The sequence below is a fragment of the Bufo gargarizans genome, chromosome 8, assembly GCF_014858855.1.
Source record: "Bufo gargarizans isolate SCDJY-AF-19 chromosome 8, ASM1485885v1, whole genome shotgun sequence".
Lineage (NCBI taxonomy): Eukaryota > Metazoa > Chordata > Amphibia > Anura > Bufonidae > Bufo > Bufo gargarizans.
In genome coordinates, this window is record NC_058087.1 from 92259316 (window position 1) to 92282729 (window position 23414).

At 45.1% G+C, this 23414-nt stretch overlaps 1 protein-coding gene across 1 annotated transcript in view; it reads left to right on the plus strand.

The window, feature by feature from the left end:
- LOC122945407 (carboxypeptidase O-like) overlaps positions 1–23414 on the plus strand; it is a 383815-nt gene that overhangs the window by 147374 nt on the left and 213027 nt on the right. The window contains exon 6 of the mRNA XM_044304477.1: positions 8130–8231. Coding sequence (XP_044160412.1) covers positions 8130–8231 — 102 coding nt within the window. The remainder of the gene's footprint in view (positions 1–8129; positions 8232–23414) is intronic.

A 23414-nucleotide genomic window follows, 5' to 3' on the forward strand; every position in this document is an offset into this window, starting at 1 on the left:
CTGTGTGTCTTTCCAATGTAAAATCTACCACATGGGCACAAAATTGCATACACAACATATTGGGTCTTGCAGTGTATAAATTGATAATAACCGCGTCTTTGACTGGAAACCTACCAAACAGCGATACAGTGACAGAGGCCGACGTAAGAGGAATAGGCGACCACGCGACTATTGGACCTCCGAGTCCGACTCGAGCACCTCTGAGGAATTTAACAGCGCTAGAACAAACCTACATGAAGAACAAGCGAGCCAAGAAGCAGCAGCACAACAACCCCCTTTAGGAGAGGTACACGAAGGGGGAGGACAAGACGCAAGACCATACAGGGGCGGATACAAGCGGAAGCAAGTGGCGTGGAGACGATACTAGATGTGGGTGAGATAAATCAGCTTTCACCAGGTCACAATGTGGTTAATCTCACAGACATTGTTCTGGACAGTGACTGACTCTCATTATTGTCCAAAGGTCTTAATTATGGACTGATATCTGAATTTAATGTGGTGAATTTTGAAGTAGACATGTTCAAAGCTATAAGGAAATTAAATCTGCATAAACATTTCCAAACGTACAAGTATACTACAGAACCATCTGCACCTATAGGTCCATTGGGCTTTCATTTGGCACATGGGGTAGAAGAGCAGAATAGACAGTTAGTTCTCACACTGTTAGACCTGGAGAATAGTGGGGACTCTGAGGTACAGACACATATACAAAAATCAGAGCCCTTTAGACAAGGAATTAAATCCACATTTACTCCCCCCTTGTCGGCTGGAGGTAGTCTGGATCTCTTTTTCAAGCAAGTCTTGAAGGAAACCAAAGCGCTGATATACCCACAGACTCAGTCTAATCTCAGTGCGGGTGAGCACAGGGCTCTGGCTTGGCTTGAAAATGCAAAGAGATTATAGTCAAACCAGCCAACAAGGGGGGCAATGTGGTAGTTATGCATAGGACATGTTACATGCAAGAAGCTTATAAACAACTTAAAGATATCAATACTTATGCACCTCTCACCTCTGACCCCACTCCCAAATATCAACAGCAACTAAGAGCATTATTGTGGAAGTATGTTGACAGAGGTTTTCTAAATAAGCGCATGGCCGAAAAGCTCTATCCCCAGTTCCCTATCAAACCTGTGTGGTATATAGTACCCAAGATCCATAAATCGCTGGTAAACCCACCTGGGCGCCCCATAGTGTCAGGGAACGGTTCTCTGACCGAACCCCTGTCCCAATATTTGGATTGGATGTTGCGCCCAGTGTTAAAGGGGGTCCCTTCCTATTTGGAAGATACCACAGATTTTTTGGAGGCTCTGAAGGATGTACAATGGCAGGACGGCTTTTATTTAGCCGCGGAAGATGTGGAGAGTTTATACACCAGGATTCCACAGGAACTGGGGATAGAGACGATTAGGGAAATTCTGCGCAGTATTAGCAAAAGTGACGAATATGTTGATTTTGTCACAGAATCCCTCTCATTCATATTGACACATAATGCCTTCACTTTCAATCAGAAATGGTTCAAACAATTGTCAGGCACAGCAATGGGGACACCTGTCTCATGCACCCTTGCTAATTTATTTTTAGCTATTTTTGAAGAGAGGTATATCTACAATGTCCAGAATCCATTCATTCGATATATCAAGGTTTTCCTTCGATATATCGATGATATATTCATTGTCTGGACGGGTGATCTGCATACGTTTAGTGCATTCGTGGAATATTTGAATCAAGCTAACAATATGAACATGCGGTTCACCAGCACAATTAGTGCGGACGAACTGGATTTTCTTGATGTCAAAGTGAGGGTTAAAGATGGTCAGCTAAACCCCACTATTTACAGAAAAAGTACATCCACGAATGCACTATTACATTATCAAAGTTACCACCCACCCCACGTAAAAACCGCCATTCCGTACGGCCAATTCATGCGTCTTGCTAGAATTGTGAAAGATGACACTGAGTTTAAAGAGCAATGTGGAGACATGAAGAGACGACTTTTACAGAGGGGTTACCCGGAGAAGATAATAGATAATGCATATTTGAAGTGCTTGCACAAGAGAGAGGTTCTGGGTAGGGACATCCACACGAAAAAGAGGAGACAACAAAATAATGATGGCGAGCGTAGAGCAGTGTTCACATTCGACTTTTCACCAATGGCTTCTACTATCAAAACAGTGATCTTGAACAATTGGCAGATGCTGCAGAGGGATCCCTCCCTGGCAGCCGTGGTAGACAATCCTCCCATTGTCAGTTTTCGCAGAAGTAAAACTATAGGGGACGCTGTTGTCAGGAGCAACCTCCCCCGTCCAATTGATAACTGGCTGGGCAGGAGTGCTCCCAGAGGAAACTTCGCATGTGGACACTGCTCTATGTGCGCACATGTATACAAGCAGAAGTATCTGCAGCTGGGACATGTAGGACATGTAGTTAAACAATTTATACACTGCAAGACCCAATATGTTGTGTATGCAATTTTGTGCCCATGCGGGAGATTTTACATTGGAAAGACACACAGGTGCCTATATGTACGTTTCAGGGAACACAAAAAATCTATTATCACCAGAAATGGAGCAACTAGATTAATTGAGCATATACATAATGAACATGCGGGGAACAGTGACATTTTGAAATGTGCAGGTATAGAAGTGGTTCACACCCCCATGAGAGGGGGGGACAGAAAACGCATTCTCCTGCAGAGAGAAGCTGCATGGATAATCAAAACACAGGTCATGGGCCCTCTAGGGTTAAATGACAAGAATGACTTAGCTGTTTTCATTTGATTGGTTTTAGCACACCTATGTTTTTTATACCACTTGATTGTAACCAGTGACGTACATGAGATGGGGGTATTTCTAGCCCCCTCCTCCTTCACGTCACAGGAGGCTTGACAAAGCGCAACACAGCGCGAAACAGCTGTAGCCTGTCCATTCACCTGTGTCCTGTCTGCGTCCACGATGTGCATTTGAAAAATAAAACTGCAAACAGCAACTTTGTGACCAGTGGTGAGTGCCGCGGCGCTTTTTTCTTCTGCTATCATCATAAATGGTATATTAGTCTGCCACTGCTTATACTTTTTCATAATCTGTATTATATGCCTCATGGTTGGTACTTGGTCCCTAGATATATGACAAATATTTTTATTTTATAACAAATGTCTCAACTCAGGGGGTGGGGGGTTTTGCGTTAGGGTTTGTATACAAATAAATATTTGGATGTTCTGAGCTCTGAGTTTTGCATATAATTGTATTGTACTGGACGAAGCGGACACAAAAACTTGTGAGTGACATGTCATGGTTTCTTTTTCATAACTCAATAAAATATTATCTGATTTAAAAATAAATGTTTAGGGAAAGGAATATTGCACTGTTTATATGTGTTTTATCTTTGCTTTCACTGCACATATCTGTAAAAAAGAAATATGACCTAAAATTTTTATCTAATATGTACCTTTGAATGTAAATGTGAAAGTTATGTCAAAACCTAAAAGAATGTATTAAAAAAAAAAGACTATGAAACCAATAGGTGGCGTGGTTCATGAATCATGTAATAATACCAAAATAAACAACAGCACTCTGTAGAGAACTTCTGTTCTGATTATTTATTTTTGCAAGGCAACTTCACCAAATTGTGACGTTTCGGTTGTAAGACCTTTATCAAACACTGTGTTACAATAGAGGAATACTCCAAGTACAGATACACATGACAACATCAAAAGTTATATGCACATAACACCTAGTATAGTCAGATTCCTGAGGAACCTTACATACATAGTATAAAATATTATTCAAGTATAGGTACAAAAATATAGCTCCTGCTCGATATCAGCTTCGTTATCATAAAAAATTATCACAAAAAAATCACAAAAATCAGGCGAGACTCCGTATCTGTTAGATAAACATTCAGGATAAATATTGGAGCTTATAGAATAGTTATTGGAATATATGGGAGTTTATGGTATACATTCTGCAATCCCTAAAATGTGAGCAAACAACAGCTACTACAACTTAAGGCAGCATCCGTCCCAGAGCCAATAATGGGTTAAAAATAAAGCATTCAAATGCATATATGGATATGAGATGAGTCATGAACAGCACAGATCCCGAATATTGTAATCGCAAATTTTTCTCGCAAATTTCCCATGCAAATGGTGTTTCAGCTAAAAAACAAGCAGATTCAGCTAATTTGCATATGCCCAAATTAGTTTACATAAAAAAAACTGTATAGAAAGGTTATTGAATATTATTGTCACCCTAATGATAATTATCTATGTGCGCAGGTCCACCCAAGCCATCCAACAGTTATGAAGCAACTTTGAGGCTTACTGGCTCTCAGTCAGATGAGAGCTGGCTTTGAATGTCTTATAGTGCACAAGGCTGCCATTGCAATGTATGGTGACTGTATCTGTCTCATGAATATATTGTTGGCTTGCACATACCCAGCTTTTGGCATATATAGCCTTTGTGTGATTGTCTATTGTATGTAATAGGTAATGGGAGTCCAAGATGCATTCAGACATCCTTCCAATGCAGTTTCCAAACCATTTCAGTGGTGTTTCCATCAATGTCTAATCTTTTTCTGTGAACCTGACACCCTCTCTTCTTCAGAGCAAGGAGTGCCTGGTTTAAAGCTTGGGTCTCCCATTGATTTTCATTGTGTTCAATTGTGCTTGAGTATGCACAGTATTCAGCCGAACACTGCGATGTGCCGAACACTGCGATGTGCTCGCTCAACACTACACCCAACTGAATTCCTTCTGTTTATCATGCACACATTTATTTCTATGGAACCAGGGCTGCGTTAAAATCCACAATGCAGAACATCTTGCAATTTTTTGTGAATGTAGGGATGATCAGTGAGAAACAATGCTCATGTGCACATACCCATTGAAATGAATGGGTCAGGATTCAGTCCAGATGCTATCTCTTCACATAATGCATCACATCAGGACCGATAACTTGTATGAAATAAGCCTTACTGAATGCATTGCAGATTACTGCAAAATAACAGTTAGTTAAAGCAATACCTCAATAACACCATTTTTATAACTGTGTTATTAAACATGTTGCATCTTACTGCAAGGTAATGGGTAGGTACAGCAAAAGCAATACTTCCGTAATGCAATTTTTTTACCCGTGTTATTAAATGCACTGCATATTACTGCTGGATAATGGGTAGCTACATCAATACTGGAATAATAACATTTTTATACCTGTGTTTTTAAACACGCTGCATATTACTGTAAAATAATGGGTATTTACAGCAAAAACAATACTGCAATATTGCCCTTTTTATACTTGTGTTAGTAATCCCACCCTAACATACACCATACATGTACAGCGCAGTGTGTATAGCCTTGGGAATTGTACATGTCAGCTGTAAAGACTGCATTTAATATGTACAGTGCCCAGCAAAATAGCCTCAGTAAAGTACAGTGGATTTGCTGCAGTAAACTCTCCTCATTATTCCCTCAAGCTTCAGGGGACTCTGCTTTGTACCTCACAATTTCATTAACACCAAGGGCACCACAAATGACACCAGGCAGGAAATCTTCTTGTGGCCAAGGGGGAAGAAAAGGTGCACAGCAGCAGCAGCTGGTTCAATTTCATCAACATGATGAAGAAATTCCTTCATGTGCCCGCCCACTCTACACCACACCCAAATGGACAACTTTGTCCTCTGCCGGTATACAAAAATTGATAATGCTTCATCATGCTCTGCCTGCCTACCATCATGTTCCATATTGTATGGCTGCTGCTTTTGCTGCCATTATACCACTGCCACTGCCTGCCTACCATCATGTTCCCTAATGTATGGATGCTGCGGCAACCACCATAGCTGCCACTTACTGCTGCAAATGTGCCTACTGCCAATTCCATTACTTCTAATGCCACTACCATTATCACTGCCAAGCTGTCACCACTACTACTTTTACCCCAACACAGCCGCACACACATATAATGCCCCAATAACCTTTATATACCTTACCCTTTCAACATCAACAATGTACTGCTGCAAAAAAAAAAAAGGAGAATCTTTCAACAATAGAACAAGCCGCTGTTTCTTCTGGCAATTAACACTTGTGTTTGTATAAATATGGGCAGGCATTCTACCCCACCAATGCATACTTTTGGACACTTGTGCAGAACAAGCCACTGTTTCTTATAACATAAATACGTGTTTGTGTGTGTGTGTATAATAAATAGGGACAGACATTTTTGTACTCTTGTTTTTTTTCCAATATGCCTTTTTCACATGTCAGTGTTTTGGTAGGTGATTTCCATCAGTGATTGTGAGCCAAAACCAGGTGTGAAGCCTACACACAGATCAGGTGTAAGGGAATGATATGCACATGTTCTTAGTTTTGAGCCTCACCTGGTTTGGGCTCAAAATCACTGACCAAAACACTGACATGTGAATAAGGCCTCGTTCACATTTCCATTTTTCATTGACGTGTGCTGTCCACATTTTTTGCAGACAGCACATGTACCCATTAATTTAAATGTGTCTGTTCACATTTCAGTATTTTTTTTACTGACCGTGGGTCAGTAAAAAAATATCACGGGGACATGCACTGCTTTGATCCATTATGCGGACCAAGCACGCCCGTTGAAGTCTATGGGTCATGAAAATCACTGACACACACCTGTGCTGTGTCCGTGTTGCGTCCATTTTTCATGGAAGACTAATAGGGGATTCCTTGGAAATTTATTTTCAGCTGAGCAATATCAGTGAATTACAGATGACACACGGATGGTAAAAATGGACACACGGACCCACCACAGATCCCTCACAGACAGCTTCATGGATACAACACGTATGCCTTTTTTCACGGACATGACACTGACACAGAAATGTGAACAAGGCCTAAGGCACACTACGAGTGTTTAAATACCATCTGTCCCCAATATAAGACAATTTTTGGAAGGTTTCTAAGATGAAAAAACATAACACATGCGATCAGTATTTTTAAATCAACTGTTAACACTGTCAACCATACGTTTATCCATAGCTATATATGTCAGTGTCAATATTTGCTATTGCTGACATTGCGCTCAAGAGCTTAAAACGGTGGGAAGAGGGGGAAATGAAAGAGCAAAAATGTGTAAAAAAATAGATAACAAAATTATATAAAAAATCTGTACTGTAAAACCTCAGTGTCATACTGTATACCAATTGTCACGACAAATGGAGAATATTTGATTCATGTAGAAAAACCTGCTGAACTGGACACAAAGTGAATTTCAATAAACAATTTTTTACTTAGACAAATATAAATGTAATGTGTCCACATAAGGACATTAAAAAGAGTTCATAATCGTCTTCATACTAGTTTTTGGTGTCAAAAAGTCACAATTTTGTTGTGCATGCTTTGTTTATCCAAAAATGTGTGACTTTGAGTTTTGATTTACATTTTACAGCATTTTCAACTTCAGACCCAGGAGACCTGAGTTTTCTGAATTTTTAAATTAGCTACTGTACATATCTTAGAGCTCTATGAATCTTCTTATGGATTCTACACCTACATAATATTAGAGACATATCTATAAGAAATATAAATATTTAGCACAATTGAAGACCAATGGTCAAAGACCAATGTCTGATGAAATGTTGCTTTTAACAAGGATGAGGAAGTTTCTTGGTTTTAAATAATAATAATAATAATAATAATTATGCAATAATATCAGAAAGTGTCATAAAAAGATAGGTTAAATGTAAGTCTCTAAACAGCTCACCTGCTTTGGGATCCCGGATGCACAAACATGAAAATCAACTGAGGAACTTCAGCATACAATAAAAGTCTGTCAATACTTTATTGTGCGTCTTTAAAACCAAACATGGAACATTATGGACTTTTGAACGCCTACATGTTTTAGGTCTATAAGTAAGGGTCACTGATGTTAGAGCTGAAATGTGTAGGTGTTCAAGTGTCCATGATGTCCCCTGTTTGGCTTTAAAGGCACACAATAAAGTCTTTTATGTTATGCTGGTAATTTTTCTTTGACCTATTGAGAAGGTAACCATTGATAAAAAAGGGATATGAGAAATGCATTTTCATACATTCCTGTGTACTTTCAAAGAAGAAAATATCAATGTTGGAGTAATGATTCTAATGTTTATCTCGTTGTTTAAAGATCTATGAATGGATGGATGAGATCAAAGAAACACATAAAGAACTAGTCACATTACATTACCTGGGGTCAACCTATGAGACAAGACCCATTTACTATATTAAAGTAAGTCATCCTCATGCTTTGCAGTATTAAGGTAAATTAATGTATGCACCTTTAAAGGGAATCTGTGACCAGCAACATCCCACCAAACAGTTTGCATAGACCAATAGCTGTGGGTGAACAAGATCCATGTATCTATGCAGATTAAGGCTACTTTCACACTAGCGTTCGGGGCTCCGCTTGTGAGTTCCGTTTGAAGGCTCTCACAAGCGGCCCCGAACGCATCCGTAAGGCCCCAATGCATTCTGAGTGGATGAGGATCCGCTCAGAATGCCTCAGTCTGGCACCGTTTGGCCTCCGCTCCGCTCAGCAGGTGTTCGGGTGTCTGTCTGGCCGTGCGGAGCCAAACGGATCCATCCAGACTTACAATGTAAGTCAATGGGGACGGATCCATTTGAAGTTGACACAATGTGGCTCAATTTCAAACGGATCCGTCCCCCATTGACTTTCAATGTAAAGTCTGGACGGATCCGTCTGACTAACTTTCACACTTTGTATTTTTTCTGAAATATAATGCAGATGGATCCGTTCTGAACGGATCCCATCGTCTGCATTATAGGAGCAGATCCGTCTGTGCAGACACCAGACGGATCCGCTCTGAACGCAAGTGTGAAAGTAGCCTCAACTGTAGTAAACTGTACTTGTTTGAAGTAATTACAATTTACTAGATTTTATATCTTTTATTATATCTTTTTTTTTTTTCATGTAATACACAAGAATACATTTAGAAATGACATTACGTATTATCATTACAATTTTAACCCAACTCCCACCTCCCCTCTACAGGGCTGCAGGAAAAAAAGAAGGGAAAAAAAAGATAAAAAATAAAAGAAGCCTTTTCTTAATTATCTGCATTTGCTACCCATTGAGCAACCACTGACTCCAATAATCATTAACCAAATACACCAAATCTTTTGATATGGCTTGGGATTTTTCTGCATACTGTACATTCAATTATTCATTTGGTTTTCCCACAGCTGCATTATGGGTCGCAGGAGCGTAGCTAAAGGATCATGGGCTCTGGTGCAAGAGTCCAACTTAGACCCCCTTCCCTCAGTACTTTGTGGCAATGGGCAGAGGAGCACATAGCCTTCCTGCTTCCTGAGGCAAAAACTGCACATGCCAAATTCTTGACCTAACCCCTTCCCTCCAGTCAGAAGTGTAACTGGACCCCAGGGCAAAACCTACGACAGAGCCCTTCCAGCATGCACTTTCTATAATACCAGTGTTTTCTTATACGGTAGAAGAGTCTTTTGGCCCCCTCAGGCTCCTGGGCCTGGTAGCAACTACTTCCTCTGCACCCCCTTATAGCTACGCCCCTGCCGGGTGGAATTTCTTACTTCCAGTTTAAAGTTATTAATTTCATAGCAACTGTCAGCCCTTACAGTACATTCTTCTAGCTTTTCTTTAATGATCCAAGTGTCATTGTGCTTCCCAATACACAATGTATCGGGTCTCTTGACACCTTCACTCTAAATACTCTTTCTGATGTATCTAAAATATTAGTCCAATAGTAATGCAACTTTGGGGAACGCCAAACCATATGTATTAAATCTGCATTCACAACTTTGAATCTTGGGCAAAATATTTCTTTTTTACACTACCTATATACTTTTGGTATATACAGATGTAGAAGGGTTAACACACAAACTCTTAACTCAAATGTAGAGTTGTGACACTGTACCAGATTTATTTTGTACTACTTTGCCATTAATTTTTTATTTTTTCTCTGTCAAATACGTCAGCACTCACTTCCATCTTACATTACTTAAATCACTATAACCTTGTCCTCCCTCATTATGCATTATATTATAGTGTTGATAAAGCACCAAAGTGGTCGGGTCGAACACCTCGGGATACTCAGGTGCTCTACCAAGGACCCGAGCACAATGGAAGTCAATTGAAGTCAACCCATGCTCTGAAAAGGGGAGGGTGTCTGGTTTACATGAAAAGGTCAGAAATTGATGGAAACACCACTGAAATGGTTCAGGAACAGCATGGGGAGGATGTCTGAATGCATCTTGGACTCCCAGGTCGCTGCTGGGAACGATGTTGTCTGAGTAGTATACCACTTTTACAGACTGACACTAATACGCACAAAACGGAAGATAAAATCGATTTTAGAGGAAAAAAATTTAGGAAACATTCTTTCCTGCATATTTACTTGTATATAAAGTGCATGTGCTGCCAAAAATTACAAGGAAGATGCATTCCGATACAAACTGTATATCACATAAAGGAGGGCCTCATTCACAGTGTGGTACAATTGTTCAGGTAGTGGGACTCCTACACTCATAAAGCCTATGCACCAAGTGAAAGGGCTGCCAAAAATTCCAAGGAACTGGCACTGCAACATACCATTTAAAGGGCTTCTGTCACCCCACTAAAGTGATTTTTTTTTTTTGGGCTAGTGAAATTAGTTATATTGCGATATATGACAATATAATTGTGTTACTTACTTTGATCCAGCAGTTTCTGCAAAAAACAAAGTTTTATAATATGTAAATTCGGTCTCTACCAGCAAGTAGGGCGGCTACTTGCTGGTAGCTGCTGCAGAAATCCGCCCCCTCGTCGTGTTGATTGACAGGGCCAGCCGGGATCTCCTCCTCCGGCCAGCCCTGTCGGCATTTCAAAAATCGCGCGCCTGTGTTGATTCGGCGCAGGCGCTCTGAGATGAGGAGGCTCGTCTCCTCAGCACTCCCTCAGTGCGCCTGCGCCGATGACGTCTTCTATTTCGGTGATGTCATCGGCGCAGGCGCACTGAGTGAGTTCTGAGGAGACGAGCCTCCTCATCTCAGAGCGCCTGCGCCGAATCAACACAGGCGCGCGATTTTTGAAATGCCGACAGGGCTGGCCGGAGGAGGAGATCCCGGCTGGCCCTGTCAATCAACACGACGAGGGGGCGGATTTCTGCAGCAGCTACCAGCAAGTAGCCGCCCTACTTGCTGGTAGAGACCGAATTTACATATATTAAAACTTCGTTTTTTGCAGAAACTGCTGGATCAAAGTAAGTAACACAATTATATTGTCATATATCGCTCGCAATATAACGAATTTCTCTAGCCCAAAAAAAAAAAAATCACTTTAGTGGGGTGACAGAAGCCCTTTAATAAACATAAAGGAGTATCATACACCCTTGAAAAATTAATATTGATAGCCTGCTGGTGACCCTCAAAAACATTAGGAGCAAGGGCCTGCTGATGACCCTCTAAAACATTATGGGCGAGTGCCTGCTGCTGATCTGAGCATCAAAAAAAATTATGGGCAAGTGCCTGCTGCTGAGCTGACCATTGAAAAAATTATGGGCGAGGGACTGCTGGTGAGCTGACCCTCAAAAACATTATATGCTAGGGCCTGCAGGTGAGCTGACCCTCTAAAAGATTGTAGTTGAGGGCCTTCTGCTGAGCTGACCCTCTAAAATATTATATGCCAGGGCCTGCAGCTGAGCTGACCCTCTAAAAGATTGTAGGTGAGAGCCTGCTGGTGAGCTGACCCTCGTTTCCACTCCTCGGTTGCCCAAGGAACTACATACTCTGCTGCAGCATTGTCAGCTGGAAATTTTTGAAGCAATTTTTCCACAAGGACTTTCTGGTATTGCATCATTTTTCTCATCCCCAGTAATCGCTGTTGTCCAAAATGCGCAGAGCGAGTGGGTCACGCGAAAGGCAGCCTAACATAAAGTCAGCCACGTGTGCCAGAGTCCCAACAGGCAAGACTTTGCTGTCGTCATCAGGAGGATGACTCTCAATCTCCTCATCCTCTTACTCTTCTTCTGCCCATCCATGCTGAACAGATGGAATTTAACTTCCATGGGTACTACCCTCTGTAGCGGAGGCAACCGTCTCATGCTCCTCCTCCTCCCCATCCAATTTGCGCTGAGAAGATGAACTGAGGGTGGCCTGGATATCACCCTGCGTAATGTCTTGGCCTATTTCCACCTCTTCCACATGCAAAGCGTCATCCTTAATTGTGAGCAGCGAGCATTTGAGTAGACACAGAAGTGGGATGGTTATCGCCGCTCACCATCTGTGTTGATTCCTCAAAGTTTCTTAAAACCTCACAGAGGTCAGACATCCATGCCTACTCCTTGCTTCTGATTAGCGGAAGCTGACTGGTAAGGCAACAACCATGTTGCAGCTGGTTTTCCACTACTGCCCTCTACTGCTCACAAAGCCTGGCCAACATGTGGAACGCGGAGTTCCAGCGCATGCCCACTTCGCACAACAGTTGCTGAGCTGGCAATTGTAAGCACTGCTGCAGCGTTGACAGGCCAGCAGAATCTATTGATGACTTCGGAAAATGAGCACACAAGCGGGGCTCCTTCACCAGTAGCTCAGGCAAATTGGGGTAGGTTTTGAGAAACCTCTGAACCACTAAGGTGAGGACGTGGACTAGGCATGGGATGTGTGTGAGCTTACCAAACTCCAAAGCCGTCACCAAGTTACAGCCATTATCAGACACAACCATGCCTGGTTTTAGGTTGAGTGGCGAGAGCCACAGCTCAGTCTGGTCTCTTATCCCCTGCCATAGCTCTGCAGTGGTGTGCTGTTTGTCCCCTAAGCATATCAGCTTAAGTACAGCCTGTTGACGCTTCCCCACTGCAGTGCTACACTGCTTCCAGCTATCTACTGATAGCTGACTGGTGCTGCAAGAGGATATTTCTGAGGTGGAAGTGGAGGAGGAGGCAGAGGAGGAGAAGTGGGGGTTGGAGGCACTAACGTAGGTGATGAAGGAAAACTTGATGGAATTAGGGCCCGCAATTCTTGGCGTCGGTAGTACCTGTGCCATCCCAGGGTATGGCTCGCGCCTGGCATCCACAAAGTTCACCCAGTGTGCCATCAGGGAAATATAGCATCCCCGGCCACAAGCACTTGTCCATGTGTCAGTGGTTAAGTGGACCTTCCCAGTAACTGCGTTGGTCAGGGTACGGTTGATATTATGGGACACATGCTGGTGTAAGGCAGGTACGGCACACCTTGAAAAATAGTGGCGGCTGGGGAATGCATAACGAGGGACGACCGCCAACATCAGGCTGCGGAAGGCCTCAGTGTCTCATGGTATTTGCGCTTGCGTTCAAATGCCTGGGGTAAGGACATTTGTACGCTGCGCTGGGACACGGAAGTTGATGTGGTCACTGATGGGTCTTGCAAAGGTCCAGGTGCAGGGTGGGAGGCATCACAGGTGTTGAATTCCTCCGAGATCCATGCCTCATTCCTTTTTAGAAATGTGAGGTAGTCCTCACTGTTGTGAGCTAGGCGACTGTGCTTATCGGTCATGATACTCCCTGCTGCGCTGAACGTCCTTTCGGACAGGAAACTCGAAGTGGGGCAAGCCAAGAGATCCTTGGCAAATTGTGCCAGCTCTGGCCACAGGTCAAGCCTGCACACCTAGTAGTCCAGGGTTTCATCGCTTTTCAGAGCATCCACATCGGCCGTTAACCCGATGTAGTCAGACACCTGTCGGTCTAGGTGTTCCCTGAGGCTGGATCCAGAGGGTGTCTGTCAATGGGTTGGCTGCAAGAATGATCTAATATCCGAAGTGACCAACAGATCTTCAAACCGCCCTCTTCTTGAATGCGTGGTACGATTGGTATCTGCAACTGCTTCTCTTTGGGTGGAAATTCCTCAGCCTGCAACAGCAGAATGCAGCATCTCTCGAAGCAATGCCTTGAAATGCTACATTCTGATAGCCCTCTGTGATGCTGGTAACATGTTCACCATTTTGTGTTTGTACCGGGGGTCTAATTATGTTGACACCCAGTCACCCAGTACTGGTCCTTGCCCTTTATGCTTTTTATATCGGGGTCCCTCTTCAAACAATGGGGCATGATGGGCCCCATTTGCACTAAATTGCAAGTGCCCTTGCTCCTGCTTATCGCCCAGGAGACTGTCAACTTCGGTCTTCTTCCTCCAGCCACGTACAACACCAGGGATCCCCGAAAAGTTTAAAGCCTGCTCTTCTTGCTCCTCCTTCTCCCTCAAGGCACCATCCTCCTCTAACTCCTCTTCAGACTCCTGCTGACTTGTCTCAGCAGGAGTTCATTCAGCATTGCAAATTCCTCATCTTCCAGCTCCTGCTCCAAGATGGCTTGATCAATTACACAACGCAATTCATGCTCCAGAAAGAAGGCGTAACGTACGATGTCACTGATGGCACCGTGGCTGCGACTGAACAGTTTGCTGATCTCATTAAATGGCCGCAGAAGTCTGCAGAAGTCGTGCAAGAGCAGCCACTGGTGTGTTGAAAAAAAAACAAGCTCCCCAGAACCTGTCCTGCCGCAGAGTTCGTACAGGTAGTCATTAAGGTAGTCATTCTGCTGGAGCAGCCTATTAAACATATACAAGGTGGAGTTCCAGCGCGTCGGGCAGTCACAAATCAGTCGTCTGACGGGCAAGTGGTGTCACCACTGAACGTCAGCAAGGCGAGCCATGGCTGTGTAAGATCTTCTAAAATGGCCAGAGATTTTACTGGCCTGCTGCAACAAGTCATGGACCCGGGGTATTTGGCAATGAATCACTGCACAACTAAGTCAGGAAGTGTGCCATGCACGGCACGTGTGTCATTTTGCCCTGTTTCAGCGCGCTCAGCAGATTGGCACCGTTGTCGCACACCACTTTACCAACCGTCACATTGAGCGGGGTTAGCCACTGATCGGCATGTGTCCGCAGAGCTAAAAGCAGTGTAGGACCGGTGTGGCTTTTGGCTTCCAGGCACAACAGCAGCAGCACAGCATGGCAACGTCTCACCTGGCACATCGAATAGGTTCTGGGGAGCTGGGAGGGTGCAGTGGAAGAGTCGGTAGAAGTGGAAATGGAGAAGTCAGCCAAGGAGGAGACGGAGGATGGAGTAGGAGAAGGAGAAGAAGAGGCAGGCCTGCATGCAATCCGTGGCAGTTACACCAAATCCACACGGGTGCCACGGATTTGACAACCGTCAGAAGTTTCACCCAATGGGCAGTAAAAGTCATGTACCTTCCCTGCCCGTGTTTGCTAGACGTGTCTGTGGTCAGAGGTATCTTGGCACCGACACGGTGTGCCAGAGATACATTTACTTGCCATTGAACATGGCCATATAGCTCTGGGATGCCCTTCTGGGAGAAATATTTCCTTCTGGGGAACTTCAAATGGCCACAAATTTTCTAAAGGCCTCAGAGTCCACCAGTTTATATGGCAGTAGTTGGCAGGCTTGCAGTTCTGGCAAGCCAGCGGTCAGCCATTGGGCAAGAGGGCTCTCCGGCGTCATCAACTTTTTACGTTGGAACATTTGGACCACGGAAGCCTGCCTTTTGCCAGATGAACGTGACGACAGCATGGTGGAAAGTGGAGTGGAGGACAAATAGGAGGAGAGAGGAGAAGAAGAGGCAGGACGTGGAGCGCTGGTAGTGTGGCTTTGTGGGTTCTGATGGTGTTGCTTCCACTGGGCTCGGTGATGGGAGGCCAAGTGCGTTCTTAAGCCGGTCGTCCCTAGGTGAGTGTTGGGCTTACCGTGACTTATGCGTTGACAGCACAGGCTGCAGATGGCAGCACTATTGTCAGCAGGTGACAGGTTAAAAAAATCCCACACTGTGGAGCCATGTGCCGGCGTTCTAGGAGCGCCAGATCTGATGGTGGATGTTGGATGTTTAACACCCCAGAGTTGTGTTATAAAACTCTTTTTTCCCGCTACAACCTGTTAAGGGCATTAACTTTGTCATCTAATTTAACATCATATTCTCACAAATGTGCATTCAAATCCTTGTTACATGTATATTGCTGTAATTTCCATGTTCACCAGCAGGTGGCAGCAATGTGTTAGCAGGGACTTAAGCCAGTTTAGTGTCCCTAGGCTGGAATACTACATTCCAGTTTCGATACCCCCCTCTGTGAGCAGAGTGGCTGTGCCCACATCCTGCCTCATGGGGAGGGACGAACGTTAAATTAGTGTAGCCCACCCCTGCTAGGAGTAGGGTGTGTGTGTAGGAGCTCCCAGATATAGGGATCCAAAGCCAGGATTCTGTCTCGGCTAAGACATTGATCATCATCCCCAGCCTGAGCCTTGCAGCCTCAGCTGGAAGTAAGCAAGCAGACCACTCCAGTTCCAGGAAGAAGCATACCCTGAGACAATAGCTGTGAGTACCGTCCAGAGACCCCAGGAGAAGACATATCCCTTCAGGCCAGATTACAGAGCAACAAGCAGACGTAATTTTCCTGCAAAGCTCCAGGCACATGATGGAGCAGAAGATAATTTCCTGCCACACATTGCCAATCCCTGCTGGGACCAAAGACTATTGCTGTATCTCACTTGGATGAAAGCTGCAACTAGTAAAGACAAGTTTGAACTTTACTCAAGGTCTGGATCTCAATTACTGCTGCAATTTCCTCTATTACTACTACTAGAACCACACTCATTTTATTGCAAGTGAGCCAGGATCAAGGAGTACAGCCATACCCAGGTAGGAGACACCGTTGACACTATTCCCACTATCACACAGAGACAGTACACCACTCTGGCATTCCTAACCTGGTACGTGAGTTACAACACCTTAAAGGGCCCTGTGTTAGTACCCTGCGCACGCTGCAATTGGCATCATGAACAAAACTATAGACTATTATACCAAAATCCTGACCCACTGCATAATTTGGCGTCCGTGTAACCGTACCACAGTCTGGCTCATTGCAGATGGCTCACTCCAGATACATTTGCAGTCTGCTTTTTTACTCCTGTGCACTGCGAGTTCTGCCTGCTTCTCCTCCTTCTCCTCCCTATTTGCTGCTCCGTCTCTCCCTCTGAACTCCTCTCCTCTTCCTCTCTTGTGGGCACCCACGTAATGTCTATTGACACGTCATCATCGTCACCTTCACCACCACTGACATTAGAGATCTCGGAGTAGGTAGCAACAGTGGGGACCACCCTCCTTGGGCTGATCTGGGTACTGTCGCCAGACCAGTGGGTGGCGGCCGTTGCTACCCCCTCTTCTTCATCCGATGCCAAGAATGGCTGTCCATTGGTAACGTCCTGGAATGGATGGGAAAATAATTCCTCTCACTCGAGTGAAGGGGCTATGGTGGTGGTGGTGGTGGTGGTGGTGTCTTTGGGGGTGCACACAGCAGAGAGTGAAGAGAGTGCTGATACACAGGATGAGGAAGGTGCAGAAGTGAAAGGGTGAGTGAGCCACTCATCCAACTCTGGTGTGTCGTTTCCTTTCCTTTCCGTAATCGCATGCACCTTCTCAAACTTCCCACTTAGGCTTGGTGCACCTTCCCGACCCCTACAACTCCTGCGGAATGGCCTGCCTCTTCCTTTGCCTGTCATTTTCAAAATCAAGCTGTGAAAAAGTCCCTATAGAAGAACAGTATTTGTGGAAGCAGGTATATTGCAGGTCTCAATCAATATTTTGTGGAAACGGGTATATCAATCCGCTCTATCAGTATATTGTGGAAACAAGTATATAGAACCCAATAATGAGTATTTGCTGGAAGCTGGTAAATCAAACCCCTTAATCAAAATTTTGTGGAAGCCGGTGTATCACAGGCCTTAATCAATATTTGGTATGTAGTTACTAATAACATGATATTCCAGAATCAGTTACTATTAGACTGACTTACCCCATATTTAATAAGATTCAGCCCTTAGCAACCAGTCTGCATAAAACTGCAATTTCACTATTCAGTTAAGATGGCCGCCACTGCCCTAACCCTGAGGCTAATCCCGCCTGCCCTCACTAGTCAGTGGGGGGCAAACAGATATATAACACCAGTTGCAATTAGTTATGCCAATAGCGTTTGTCCCTCTATCTAGCTTCCATATCTCAGGAGAACCAAACACAACTGCTGCACAATATAAATGCACCATAATATACTTTCTATGTTAGTAGATATATTATAGGTATATCTCACCCCTCAATCATTTTATTTTTTTGGGGGGCAATAGCTATATCACACCAGTTGCAATTAGTTATTCCAATAACGTTTGTCCCTCTATCTAGCTGCATTATCACAGCAGAACTGCACACAACTGCTGCACAATACAAATGCACTATAATATACTTTATATGTTAGAAAGTATATAATAAGTATATCACTAGGGTTGAGCGAACCCGAACTGTAAAGTTCGGGTTTGTACTGAACTTTAGGGTTTTTCGTAAAAGTTTGAGTTCAGTTTTCGGCGATTTAATGGCGCTTGTTGAAAGGCTGCAGGGCAGCCTGGAGGCAATAAAGTACCTTTTCTCCATGTGCCGCATTTCTGACAGTCCAATAAAATCGTCAAATACTGCAGTTGCATTTTTTGTTGAAAAATTATAATTTTGGTTGCTAGAAAGTACATTTGCGGCCTACCCTGCATTCCTGTCAGTCAAATTAAACCATTAAATACCGCTGTTACATTTTTGGGCTTCAAATTCCCATTTTTGGGTGTAAAGTACCTCTGAGGCCTGCACATGTGACAGGCAGGCACAAAAATTCAGCAAATCAACCTGTTCCATTGTAGGGGTGACATATCCACAATTTTTTATGTAAAAAAACCCCTGTGCTTCATTTGTGCAATATAATCTCAGTTAAAGGGGTTATCCCATCTTAGACAATGGGAGCATAGCTCTAGGATATGCCCCCATTGTCTGATAGGTGCAGGTCCCACCTCTGGGACCAGCACCTACAAGGAGAACGGAGCCAGGGAGAGTTGCGGCTGGAGGACCCCGGGTTTCCTGGGGTCCGTCCACCACCAGGCGCAGCTCCCCGCCTCTCCCATTGAAGTGAATGGGAGCACACCGAGCATGCGCGGTCACCGCTCCCATTCCCAGTACAGAGGACACAGACGATACACCTCCAACAGAGGACAGCTTGTTGTTGCCTCTGGGCAGCTTGGCACACATGAGCGATTACATGCTGCAGTGTCTCCGCACTGACCGCCGAGTGGCCCACATTCTAACTTCTGCTGATTACTGGGTGGCCACACTGCTGGATCCTTGTTACAAGGACAACGTACGGTCCTTAATTCCGTCACCGGAGCGTGATCAGAAGATGCGCGAGTACAAGCGCACGCTGGTAGATGCGCTGCTAACCTGACAGCTGGGGCACAGTGGAAGCACAAGGTGAAGGCAGAGGAGGAGGAAGAGGTCGCCAACGCACCTGGGGCACCACCAGCACCTCAGAAGGCAGGGTTAGCATGGCAGAAATGTGGAAAAGCTTTGTCAGCATGCCATTATAACCAGCACCACCAGCTGATATGGAACGTCTTAGCAGGAGGCAGCATTTCAGCAACATTTTGAAGCAGTATGTGTGCACATGCCTACACGTACTGATTGATAGGTCTGCCCCCTTCAACTTCTGGGTCTCCAAATTGGGCACATGGCCTGAGCTTGCCCTTTATGCCTTGGAGGTTCTGGCCTGCTCTGCAGCCAGTGTTTTTTCTAAACGTTTGTTTAGCACGGCAGGAGGGGGTTATCACAGACAAGCGCAGCCGCCTGTCCACAGCCAATGTCGACAAGCTCACGTTCATTAAAAGGAACCAGGCAGGGATCCCACAGGACTTGTGCGTACCTTGTGCAGAATAGATATGTATACCGGTCTCATACAGCCATTGTTGTACTCCAGCCCACTTTCCCTTTGTTTTATTTTTTATATTTCCCAATGTTTTGGGGTCTACCCAGGTTTTTGGTTTGGAATATAGGAACCCAGCCAGCAGTCTCAAGATTATCCTCCATTTCATAGTGAAGCTCTGGAGACTCTGTGGATTTGGGATCTGCATGAGGTGTGCCATCCTAAAGGGCTGAGAGCCGCATTGCTGGAAAACAGGCCCCCTAAAGCCTGCTGTGGATGGCTGATTAAAAACCGCTTACAAGGTGAACATTTGTGTTCTGTGGACTGTCCATGGTGTGTAAATACACCAACACTGCAAACTGTTATTTTTTTGTGCCTTCTGTGTGAATAAACACTGAACTATTTAAGTTAAAGACTTTGTGATTGCCTCTATACTGCATCCGCCAAGCTGCCTACCAGAGCGAATCCCCACAATTGGTGGAGTATGCGTGCATCCGGTGACCCCGAGACAATAAACAATAGTCACCTGTGCCAGGTACAAGTGGGAGATACCCTAGCAGTGGCACTGCTGGACTCAGGGAGCCTTGTGTCCCAGGTAAGAGCTGCCCTGGTGCGGGCCGCCAAGTATACTGGCTGAAAAGTAGGCGTAGTGTGCATCCATGGAGACTTAAAGGACTATCCCACCGCCTCGCTGTCACTATCCACAGTGGCCGGCAAGTAGACTCATAAGGTAGTATGAACTAATAATTTGGAATGATTTCCCGGCTTTCCCGGCACTATTGACGAATACGAAAGTACCCGGGAGGCAGATGTGACCCTAGCAGAGTGGCCCGGCTCAGGGGGGAGACCAGAACCCTTGGAACCTGAGTCTGAAGGGCCAGCGGTAGGGGTGATCGCCACTTCTGTGGAAGAGGGTGAGACAACCCCACTAAGTGTGATTGTGGGAGACGTGGAGGACTTGCTGCCGGGTCCGGAGTTGGCAGACCTCAACATCTCTGGTGATAACTTTGGTACAGCACAGCACCAGGACCCGACTCTATCTCGAGCCTGGGAAAATGTGGTTGTAGTCGAGGGTGAGCGACAACAACCGGGGGCCGAGTCTATGTTCTCCCCGTTTTGTGGTTCAACAGGAGATGCTGTACCAAGTAAATAAACTACGGGGTGAGCATATTGAACAGCTGATGGTGCCCAAGGCGGATCGCAAGCTTGTGTTGGAGTTAGCCCACCAACATGTTCTTGGGGGACACCTGGGCAAGCAGAAAACGCAGGACCGGATTCTACAGCGGTTCTACTGGCCCAGTGTGTTCAGAGAGGTGAAAGAGTATTGCAAGTCTTGCCCAACCTGCCAGATAACCATCCCCCAGACACATTTTCGTATTCCCCTGGTCCCTCTCCCGATTACTGATCTCATAGGCCCAGTACCGAAGTCCGCTAGAGGGCACCAACACATCTTAGTTGTCCTCGACTACGCCACTCGGTACCCATAGGCGGTGCCACTGCGTCATACATCAGCCAAACTCATAACTAAGGAGTTAATGGAGATGTTTTCTCGAGTGGGTCTGCCTAAAGAGGTTCTGATTGACCAAGGGATCCCATTTATGTCCAAGATCATGAGGGAACTCTGTAAGTTGCTCCACATAAAACAGCTACAGACGTCCGTGTATCATCTGCAAACGGATGGCCTGGTAGATAGGTTTATACAAACACTAAAAAATATGTTAAAAAGAGTGGTGTCTAAGGATGGGAGGGACTGGGACCTTCTTCTGCCCTATCTCATGTTCACAGTGTGAGAAGTGCCCCAGGCCTCTACTGGGTTCTCGCCATTCGGACTGCTATACGCCAGACACCTGCGCGGTCTGTTGGACGTCGTTAAACAGGCGTGGGAACAATAACCCACACCACACAAAAGTGTTGTTGAGTACGTCACCCAGATGCAAGGACGGATGGAAACAGTATTACCTTTGGTAAGGGAGCATATGGAGGCAGCACAGCAAGGCCAAAGTAGGGTCTATAATAGACAGGCTCGGATCTGGAACTTTAACCCGTGTGATCAGGTGTTGGTTCTGGTACCAACCGTAGACAGTAAGTTCCCAGCTAGGTGGCAGGGGCCCTACGAGGCACTTGAAAAAATTGGAGAGGCAGATTACAAGGTACACCAGCCAGGGAGGCAAAAGCCGGAGCAGGTGTACCATGTGAATCTGCTCAAACCATGGAAAGATAGGGGAACCTGTACGGAAGACAGCCCACGACCAGGGTTACTAGGGAAAGCGGTTTCAGCCCCTCTGTCTGAAGCAAGGAAAGCGACTGCCACAGTGAAAATTGCTGACAGCCTCTCCTCTAAACAGGCTCAGGAAGCCAGGGAGTTCATTAGTTCATTACACGGATGTGTTCTTGGACCTCCCTGGATGCACGTCCATAATCTGGCAGGATATTGTCACTGAGCCTCAGGCAAAAGTCTGGTTAAAACCATACCGGGTACCCAAGGCTCGGAGACAAGCCATCGCTGAGGAAGTGCAGCAAATGCTCTAACTAGGTGTCATCAAGGAATCAAAAAGTGAATGGGTCAGTCCACTAGTCTTAATACCCAAGCTGGATGGAACATTGCGGTTCTGTAGCGATTTCCGCAAACTGAATGAGGTGTCCAAGTTTGACCCGTATCCCATGCCCCGAGTGGATAAGCTTATTGAGAAGTTAGACTAAGCCCGGTATTTTTCTGTGTTGGACCTCACCAAAGAGGGTACCCGTGACGGAGGCTGCCAAAGAAAAAACGTCTTTCATCATGCCAGAGGGGCTGTATCAGTACAACGTATTACCCTTTGGTCTACATGGAGCTCCCGCCACGTTTCAAAGGCTAATGGACATTGTACTCCGTCCACATCATCGGTACGCTTCGGCGTGCCTGGACAATATTGTTGTCCATAGCACCGACTGGGAAAGTCACCTACCTAAAGTACAGGCTGTAGTTTACTCCCTTAGGAAGGCTGGCTTAACCGCTAACCTAAAAAAGTGCACAATAGGGTTAAAAGAGACCAAATACCTGGTATATGTAATTGGGTGTGGAATTATCAAACCTCAGGTGAACAAAATTGAGGCAATTAGGAATTGGCCCCACCTGTCACTACTTGGCAAGTAAAGTCGTTCCTTGGTATGGTGGGGTACTATATGAGGTTTGCCCCCAATTTTGCTACAGTCGCTGCGCCATTCACAGGCCTTTTGAAAGGACACAAGTCAATGACAGTCCAGTGGAATGAGCAGGCGGAAAAAGGCTTTCTCTGCTTTGAAGTTGGCCCTGTATGGGTACCCGGTATTGGTGATGCCCGATTTCAAGAGGGAGTTTGTGGTACAGACTGATGCCTCTGAAGTAGGCCTCAGAGCTGTACTCTCTCAGGATATCAATGGGGAGGAATATCCCATTGTTTTCCTGAGCCGAAAGCTTACCCCAGCCGAGACTATGTACTGTATAGTGGAGAGAGAGTGCCTGGCCATCAAATCGGCATTCGAGTCTCTCCGCTATTTATCTGTTGGGGAAAAAGTTCCGTCTGGTGACCGACCACTCCCCTCTCAAATGGATGAGCCAAGCCAAAGAGAGGAATGCTCGGGTCACCAGGTGGTTCTTGTGTTTAAAAACTTTAAGTTTTCCGTGGAACATAGGGAAGACAGGTTACAGGGAAAC